Source organism: Lactuca virosa, chromosome 9, assembly GCF_052849685.1.
Source record: "Lactuca virosa cultivar CGN04683 chromosome 9, Lactuca_virosa_CGN04683_v6, whole genome shotgun sequence".
Lineage (NCBI taxonomy): Eukaryota > Viridiplantae > Streptophyta > Magnoliopsida > Asterales > Asteraceae > Lactuca > Lactuca virosa.
The window spans coordinates 173561910-173572049 of NC_136434.1; the positions used below are offsets into that span (position 1 = coordinate 173561910).

A 10140-nucleotide genomic window follows, 5' to 3' on the forward strand; every position below is an offset into this window, starting at 1 on the left:
TATTCGCCACCCACTCATCTTCAGTTTTGACGGAAAAATAGGGTTTTTTTTGAGACGAGAAAGGTTTTGATCGAGGACAGGGTATGCAACGTTTGAGTGAACTGAATATGACGCCATATGTAGTCGATAATATACACACGACATTAAATGACAAGAATACCCCTGCGTGCAAGGCATGTGGGCACCCAAACAGAGAAAACTAACGTCTAACGACAATAGGGACTGGGCGGGTAGTATTTAAATACATGAGGGACGGTCCGAGTTAATTTTCAAAAAGAGAGACTGAACGTGCAATTTAACACTTGGATCAGGGACGATTCGTGTAATTTACTCGAAACTTTATTTTGAAAATACGTTACGAATGGATCCCACGAAACCTATATTTTACCCCGACTTCCTAATTTTCAGTTCGAAAACTGCATAAGTTGCGTTTGTATCGTGTCTGTCGTCGTTCTCGATCATCGATCTATTAGGGTTCCAGTAGCGGTGTTATTCCAGAAGAATACACAATGATTTCCGTGCTATACACGCTTTTGTTCGTCGAAATGACAACGATTCTATTACTTTTATTCAAAACCCCACTTCGAGAGCTTTTAATCGTCGGTTTAGATCAGCTGAAACGAGGGAGAGCTCCATTGATTGTAAAATCCGTCGGCGCCACCGTATTCACCATCATGATCTACGAAATCTACAACATTTCCGATACACGTAGCCGCCCCATGGATACCGTTGGTCCCACCGATCAAATCATCCTCGCTTACCAAATGCTCGAAGCGTCTCTCATCGGTGATACTTCTTTCATTCCTTTTTTGTTTTTTCGTGAATTGTTACGATTGATTAATTTCAATTTACATTTCGTTTTGCAATTGCTTTACACTAACATGATTTATTGAATATATGTTAAAATGAATTCATACCAAGGTATGAATTAAACACAAAAGGCGTCTTGCATGTGGGTTTTGCATCGAATCAATTTTACTACACCAATGATTAGATTGTAAATAATCCATTTTGAGATAAGCAATGGCTATCCATATGTCCGATGATCACTTCTTTCACTTAAATTGCATGTGTATATGATCATTTATGCTTGTTTCTTCGAATCTATATAGTATAAATTTATATAGGGTATGTTCGATATCATATTCTACACAAATCAAACTTGCAACTACCTTATTTTTGCTAAAATCGGGTGAAATCTTAAATGATGCAGGTGTCTCGATTTTCCTATTACTGATAATAGACAGAATACATTATTACATTAGAGAATTAAGAACACTCAGAAATACTTTAGAAGCTGGAAAGAAACAGGATGGGAGTAAGAATAATGGTGCAGCCGAGGTTAAAGCTCTGAATGAAGAAATACATAAGCTGAGGACAAAGATCACAAAGCTGGAATCTGAATCTGGTAAAAAGGGGAATGAGATCAAATCTACGGAATCTGATTCCGGTGTTCCTCGGAATCAGTCAGAAGCAACTGGTGGGAAGAAGGATATTTGAGTTCATAAAATGTTGATGCTAAGGGGGGAAATAAGTGGGGAAGTATTGCAATTTATGGAAGATAAGAAAATGTAGTTGAGAATTAAGATCAAAGGAGTTTTTTTTTTTATATAAAATTTCAAGTTCTTTTGCTATTATATTATATACATTACAAATTTAAACAAATACTTTCTTGTATTTATAGAATTTAACTTAAACAACTCATGGATTTGCTTCCGAGTAACAAAAATCTACCTTCAAGTTTTGTACTAACAAAAGTCTATCTTTTTAGAATATATTCAATGCAAAAAAACTTTTCAAAAGCTTTTTTTATCAGGGATGATTACATAAATTATTATTTTTCCAAATATCATTTGATGTTTTGACAAAAAATCAAAATGAATCATCAATTTTGAAACGTGTCAATTTCGAACTACTTTTTAAGTTTCAATCTTCAATGTTCTCAAACAAACATCCTACATTTGATTTAAATGAATAAATCATTGTACTGATCATGATCATTATTTAGCGAAATGATGTTCTCATTTATTTGTTTGCATCACAAAATAACTATTTTCTTTGTGGAATGCATTTTTCTGGAAATTTCTTTTTTCATGTAATTTTCATGAATCCCTACCCCCTACCGCCCCACAAGAATGATATCGATTTTATTCTTGCCAAAAATAATGTAATTTTTGTGAAATAAATATAAATCAGAAAATTGGCTAACATATATTTTTTAAATAGTAAATTGCATCATATAGATGGCCGATCGAACATGTCTCAAGGCCAACACATGGAAGATAAATTACATAACACTAATAATATTTTGGGTCGTATTAGAACTAGAACCCCAACTTCATTTATGGACTTCCGACATCAAATATTTTCTTTTAAAAGTAAAAAGAGTTGGATGCATCAAAATTGCTTAGTGTAACATCCTCAATTTGAGCCTAGAGTTTTTGTTGTTTTTAGTAAAATTTTATGAAAATGATTATAATAAAAACTCAAAGAAATAATAAATACATGAGTTAATAAAATATTTATATTAATTATTTAAATAAAAAAGGAGCCAATTTGGGCTTAAAATAGAATATAAATGAGGAAGGACTAAATTTGATGGTTTGGCCAAACTTGAGGACTGGAATTGAAATGGTTTGGGATTAATTTGATAAAACATTTATATTATTAGGTTTAAGTATTAAACCTAAAAGTTCCATTAAAACTAGTAGATTTAGTGGTCAATATAACAAAATAAAGGCTAGAAGGGTTTAAGTTGTCAAATGAGCATTCATATATAAGCTTTTCTCTTCTTATCCCCTTATTTTTACACCAAACGATCTAGAAAGAATAGAGACGCGGAGAATTGTGATTTTGAGGAGATGAGGAGGGTCTAGAGTCATGAATTGAAGTTTGAGTCGTGTTGTATCTTAAATCCAAAATTCACAATCAATGAATGATTTGAATAAGTTTTGGATGTTAGGAATGTACTCTAGATGATTATGAGGTTACCTTTCCACTACTTGAATGGTTGGATCCCTCTCCAAAGATGGATTTGAGTATTTTGAATCCTTACCTTCACGAATGAGTTGTACGTACACAAGCTTATATGACTTGTAGATTTACTTCTAGATGTATTAATGAAGTTAGAATCATGAAATCTAATTTAGTTGTTTAAGTTATGAGTTATGGAGTCGAGTCAAATGATAATTCCATGATTATCAATGAGTTGTATCAATGAAGCGGGTGATTCCAACGATGAATACCAAAGGAATGAAATCAAATGTTTTTGAATCAAAAGCTAAAACAACAAAATAATTGATGAATTGCAAAATGAATTCAATGATTTAAATTCTATAAATGAATTGGAAGGTTTTAAAGAGTATCTAAAGGAATATGGATTCAAAATCTCTATGTATGGAATTAGAACCTTAACTCAATGGGACACTAGGAATCATATTTGAATAGATGGAATCATGATTTAGGAATTGAGTTAGGATTGTTATGAGGTTTGAATTATGGTCTGGAAGATTATCATTGATCATTATATCACAAGATAGAAGTCTAGTAAGGCTTTGAGGTCGTAGATGACTTAAGACACAAGTATGAAATTGATGTCTTAATGTATGTCCTTGAATCCATGAGATATTAAAAAAAAAATTGAGATCGACAACCATTGATCATATGATATTTGGGTTTTTGTTTTTCTATTCTTTTTTTTCGACCCTCTTGGGTAAGGGTTTAAAGACACCACGAAGAAGTGGTAAACATTCATCTCTCTTCTCAAAAATGTTTGAATACATATTTTCTTGTTTATCGATTAAAGAGCTTCTAGGTTTGGTTTATTTCTTTGTCTTCTTCGTCTTGAAGATCTGTTAAAAATGATCAATGCATTTTTTCCATTTATGATTTAATGGTTCTGGTGTTGATTTGTAACATTATGAGGACGTGTTTCCATTTTCAATTTAATGGGTTATGCATCGTTTTTAGGGCTTTATCTCACGACTCAAGATTTGATTTTTTTTAGTTATCTAATTTTTAGGATTTTTCAAGATCTGGAACAAATTCTGAAATCGAGAATGAAGATGGAAAAGTGGATATGAAAATATGTCTTGACATGTTTGAATGTTCTAAAAATGTTAAAAATCCGGATGAGTTGGCAAAATTATTCAATGACGTGACAGTGCAATGTGTTGATTAGACAGAGGTTTGTAAGATATTTCCTTACTCGGACCTTTTAAACCTTAAAAATAGAGTTTATCCCCTTATGATATAAAAAATAAATAATATAAAATATCATTTAAACCAAATAAGAAAATTTTGTAGGACTTAATCAAACTTTTATTACATATCAAAATAATTATGTAATATAAGGACCTTTTAAACCTAAAAAATAGAGTTTATTCCCTTATGATACAAAAAATAAATAATATAAAAGATCTTTTAAACCAAATAAGAAAATTTTGTAGGACTTAATCAAACTTTTATTACATATCAAAATAATTATGTAATATAAAGTTTTCTTAACATCTAAATTTACATGAAGAAACTTCCAAACCACCTAAACGAAATACTAAAAGTTTGAAGTTGATTTTTTTTACAGCTGTATATGCGGAGGATATATACATACTTCCAAGTTCCAAACCACCGAAGCAATGTACTACAAATATGAGGCTGACTATTTTTTTTTCTTATTTACAGTTGTATATGTGGAGGATATTATATATATACAAATACGTATTAAAAAAAGTAAATATTATATGGGTTCACATCATGCAACAAAATTAGTATAATATTATTTTGAATTTGAGTATCTTATATTGCTTAATGTAAGGGGATAGGGGGTAGCAGTGCATATATAACTATTTGATATTAAAACAAGAGGGGAACTTGCATTTCCACATTTCCACGTGTAGGTAATGTGTTTTGGAAATTAACTACATGTTTTCCTAATGACACATTGCAGGGACGACAATGTATTTGAGGAATGATGCGTTACATATGTTAAACATATACAATGTATTTAACAAACATGTAACAACTATATTGAAAGTTACACACACAAAAATTTAAATAAATGACAATAGTATAAAAGCAAAGACTAAAAATAACAACCAAAACGCAAGGAGTAAATAGTTGACAAGGTAAACACAAAAGTTTAGAAAATAAAGTGATGAAAATGATATTTTACAAAGTTCAAAGTGGATGAGATCAAAGTGATATTAAAAAAAAAGATGAAAAATATAATTTTACAAAATAAAAGGGTTGCAAGTGACGAATTATATAAAATTAAGGGAGCGAATATGTCATGATATAGTATGTGAAATGTGCATTATACACATAGACATGTACAATATGCTTTATAAAAAGCCCTTTTAGCTATAGTACTTTGCATACACATAAAATTACATTTTAGTATATACTAATAATTAAGTATGTGCTTTGCCGCGAGTTTTTACGTGTTTTTACATAGACAAATGACAACGACTGATATAAATATTTACATAGAAAAAAATTTATACAAATGATACAGGTATAAAAGCAAAGACTAAAAATGACAACAACCAAAACGCAAAGACTAAATACGTGGACGGGGGTAACACAAAAGTTTAGAAAATGAATGGTGAAAGTGACATTTTACACAATTCAAAGTAGAGGGGGTCAAAATTATATTTTAAAAAGGTGGAAATGACTTACGAGCCCAACGAAGTTTCTAGACCGTTCGAAAAACCTCAATCATGTTTTGTTTGTTCAAGAAAACCCAACGAACTTAACATTTTGTCTAAAAAAGTCCAACTGAGTTACACTTTTGTTCAATTCTAATTCTATGGAAGTGAAAGAAGAAAAACAAATGACGTGGCTTATTACCACATCGGGAAAAAGATTTGTCAGACCAACGAAGTTTTCAAACCGTTCAAAAAACCTTAATCATGTTTTGTCTGTTAAAAAAAAACCAACGAACTTAATCTTTTGAACAGACAAAACATGATTGGAGTTTTTTGAACGGTTTGGAAATTTCGTTGGACTTTTTTAGACAAGAAGTTAAGTTCGTTGGGTTTTCTTGAACAAACAAAACATGATTGAGGTTTGTTAAACGGTTTGAAAACTTCATTAGGCTTATAAGTCATTTTCCCTTTGGAAAGTAAAGGGATTAGAAACATAATTTTCTAAAATAGATGGGTTGCAAGTGACAAATTATATAAAGTTGAGAGGTTGAAAAAAAAATGTAAACACATGTATAATGTGTAATATATATACTACTTTTAGCTAGAGTAGTGTCTTCTCACATAACCTAATATATAAGATTTATTAAGTTTTATTTTTATTTTTATTATTTTTTTATAAAAAATCTGTGACATCCTTATTTTTACGGTCATAAAAAACCTTTTTATTTATGCTTATTTTAAAACAGAATATTCTTTATATTGCGGAATTTGTCTCATAAAAGTATTTCTACAGAATTTTTTCATTGATTATTAAAAACTTGGGATATCATAACTGATACACGAAACATAAGCATAAACGTAATCGTTACTGGCCTTACAACATAATATTATACTATGACCTATATCTCCTGGAATCTCTCATCAGATCCAAACAACACTATCCATGTACATTGGTACTACTTCCTATTATACAAAGAAATCGAGTGAGTCAGACTAGGAAACATGGTGAGTACATAGGGTTTTCAACCCACAATAATGTAATTAATTTGTTTAATTATCTAATTCACATCAACAATTAACCCGATTACCCATCCTTGTTTTCTTCTATATTCATCTATAAGGACCTATCCTAAGGATCATCATGAACACCGTTGTTGACAATGTTGTTTCATGGATTTCTTCGCAATACACGTTAGTAGGTTCTCTTCTATATTCATCTCTAAAGATCTATCCAAAGGATCATCATAATCTGTAACACCAGGAATCTGGAGTACTAATGGAGGATAACATAATTTGCATTTTGAAGGTTTACTCGTCGAGTCCAGGGAGGAAAACTCGACGAGTAGGAACTAACTGGTATGCGGGTTTTTAGACACCAACTCGACGAGTTGGGGAGGACCAACTCGACGAGTTGGAATGGGTTTGGGAAACCCTAAATCCGGGTCTTGCACCCTATTTAAGCATCCTAATCTATAACACCGTAAATTTTCAACCAAAATTTTCATTTTTAAATCACATAAAAACTCGATGTCACATGTTCTCAAAATCACAATGTATCAAATGTCAAAAACACAAGTCAACAAAACAACCGATAATATCCCAGAATCCATAACATAATCTGCAACAAGTGTGTACAATCAAGCCGACGCCTTCCCGCGATCCTGAGAAGTACCTGAAACACATATCACACAACATTGTAAGCACAAAGCTTAGTGAGTTCCCCAAAATACCACATACACAAATAATAAGCCTCTCACGACTATAAATCGGCATGGACCCTCCGGTCTCATGCGTCTCGGTGAGGACCCTCCGGTCTCACGGCTCAGTGTGGACCCTCCAGTCATGTGTTTCAGTGAAGAACCTCCGGTCTTCACAGCTCGGGTCGGACCCTCCAGTCCTGTATCTCAGTGAAGACCCTCCGGTCTCACAACTCGGTTTGGACCCTCCGGTCCGATCTCAGTAATGCACAGAATAATATAGCATATATCACAAAGACAAGATGCATAATATCACATAACTCAATATAAGCACATAGGACCCTCCGATCGATAACTCAAATAAGACCCTCCAGTCGCACAACATTACCACTCAGGTAAGTATAGTGAGAATACTCACCTCGTAACTAAGCAAGTAAGCCTCGTACCCCTCGAACGGTCTAATCCCCGCCTACACGTCATAATCATCTCTAACTAACACTTATAACCACAACTCTAAATAAATTAAGCTAACCCCTCTCTCGAACTCTTGGAATGGGTAAAAGACCATTTTACCCTTCCATAATTCATGTCTTGACCAAGCCCTAAAGTCAACAGAAGTCAACACTCGAGTCAACAGTCCATGTTGACCCAACTCGTCGAGTGCATCTATGCGACTCGTCGAGTTCCCTTATTTCCTCAGAATGTTGTGAAAATCCAACTTAACTCGTCGAATTGTCTCATCAACTCGCTAAGTTACAACACGTCCAAAATCATCAGGGAAAACCCTAACCGACTTGTCGAGTCCCTTCAGTCCATTTTCTCATTCAGACGATTTCAGGAAGAAATAAGGTCTCATACTCTGGATCTAGCCTTCTAAGGCTGAATCAACACGTAAAGCTGCAAGATTTACGTTCATGCATGGCATGTAGGGCTCAAAATGCTAAAACAAGCTCCATAAAGGTTTTCATGCATGGAAACTTTCCCAAAGCTTGATAAAGCTTGGATCTTTGGGCTCATGGGACCTTATTTTGTCCAGATCTGGAGTCTCAACTCCATGACAAGCTCCAACAACTCAAGAACCACAAGATAAGGGGGAAAAGCCCTAAAACTCCCTAGAAAGAGATCTATCAAAGAAATGATCAAGGTGGTAGCTTTTTACCTCCAAACTGAAGCTAACACAGAAAAACTCTTGATCCAACAGCCTCTTATCGTTCCAAGCCTTGATGCTCTTCACTCCCCTTCCAAATGTGCACTAGAACACTCAAAGTTAGCTTCTTTTTCTCTCACAAACGAATACACTCGATTAGGGTTTCTCACGGAGTCGAAGGGTGATAAGGGAGGCGAAAATGAAGGCTTAAGGTCCTTTAAATAGGACACAAACCCTGAAAATTAGGGTTTTCACACTCAGATCCTACTCGTCGAGTCGGGGTCCTCCGACTCGTCGAGTAGACTCTAAAATCCCGCGGCCATTACACTCTCTACTCGGCGAGTTGATACTGCCAACTCGTCGAGTTGTCCTGCCAAAAAGAATGAAATAAATTAAATATTATACCTAGAAGTCGGGATGTTACAATTCTCCCTCACTAGAATGAGACTTCGCCCTCGAAGTCATCTTCTGGAAACAACTCGGGGTACTGCTCTCGCATCTCGGACTCCGGCTCCCAAGTCTACTCGAATCCCTTCCGATGCTGCCACTGAACCTGAACCAAGGGCACCTCTTTATTCCTCAGGACCTTCACTTTCCTATCCAAGATCGCTATCGGCCTCTCAATGTAGTTCAAGCGATCATCAACCTGAATGTCCTCCAAAGGGATCACTGCCGTCTCATCGGCTACACACTTCCTCAACTGGGATACATGGAAGGTGTTATGAATCTGGATCAACTCTGCAAGCAGCTCTAACCGATAAGCTACCTTCCCCACTCGAGCGATCACTCTGAAAGGACCGATATATCTAGGACCCAACTTTCCATGCTTCCTGAATCGGATCACCCCTTTCCATGGGGATACCTTCAAGAGGACAAAATCTCCGACCTGGAACTCTAGCTCGGATCGTCGTCGGTCTGCGTAACTCTTCTGACGACTCTGGGTTGTCAGTAACCTCTGTCTGACCTACTGAATCTGCCCAGTCGTCTTGAACACTATCTCAGTTCTCCCCATCACCCTTTGCCCTGCCTCTCCCCAACAAATGGGAGTCCGACATCTCCTCCCCTACAAAAGCTCGAAGGGAGGCATACCGATACTGGAGTGATGGTTGTTGTTGTACGAAAACTCAGCCAAGGGCAAGTAAGTGTCCCAACTTCCTCTGAAGTCCATAACACATGTACGTAGCATGTCCTCGAGCATCTGAATCGTCCGCTCGCTCTGCCCGTTGGTCTGTGGGTGATAAGCGGTACTGAAATGCATTCAGGTGCCCAAATCCTCATGAAATTTCTTCCAGAACCTGGAAGTAAATGACACTATCGATGTTGGCACCCCATGCCGTGCCACCACCTATCGTATGTAGATCTCGGCCAATTTCTCCGCAGAAGAGATCTCACTGATAGCCAGGAAGTGAGCACTCTTCGTCAGCCGGTCTACAATCACCCATATTGCATCGACACCTCGCGCGGTCCTCGGTAATTTGGTGATAAAATCCATGGAAATCTGTTCCCACTTCCACTGAGGAACCTCTAACGGCTGCAACAGGCCATGAGGACGCTGGTGCTCCGCCTTGACCTGATAACAGGTCAAGCATCTCTCGACTACCCATGCTACATCCCTCTTCATACAGGGCCATTAATAATCCCTTTTTAAGTC

The 10140-nt window shown here is 35.6% G+C and overlaps 1 protein-coding gene across 1 annotated transcript; it reads left to right on the top strand.

The window, feature by feature from the left end:
- The first annotated feature begins 428 nt into the window (after positions 1 to 428).
- Positions 429 to 1641, top strand: LOC145141431 (uncharacterized). The gene is made up of 2 exons (XM_079074724.1): positions 429 to 786; positions 1214 to 1641. The coding sequence occupies exons 1-2, from the start codon at positions 510 to 512 to the stop codon at positions 1498 to 1500; spliced, it is 564 nt and encodes a 187-aa protein (XP_078930850.1). The 5' UTR covers positions 429 to 509; the 3' UTR covers positions 1501 to 1641.
- Positions 1642 to 10140: the final 8499 nt, after the last annotated feature.

Coding starts and splice junctions, on each gene's coding strand:
- LOC145141431 (XM_079074724.1), top strand. CDS start 510: ATGATTTCCGTGCTATACACGCTTTTGTTCGTCGAAATGACAACGATT. Junction 787..1,213: donor GCTCGAAGCGTCTCTCATCG/GTGATACTTCTT, acceptor TAAATGATGCAG/GTGTCTCGATTTTCCTATTA.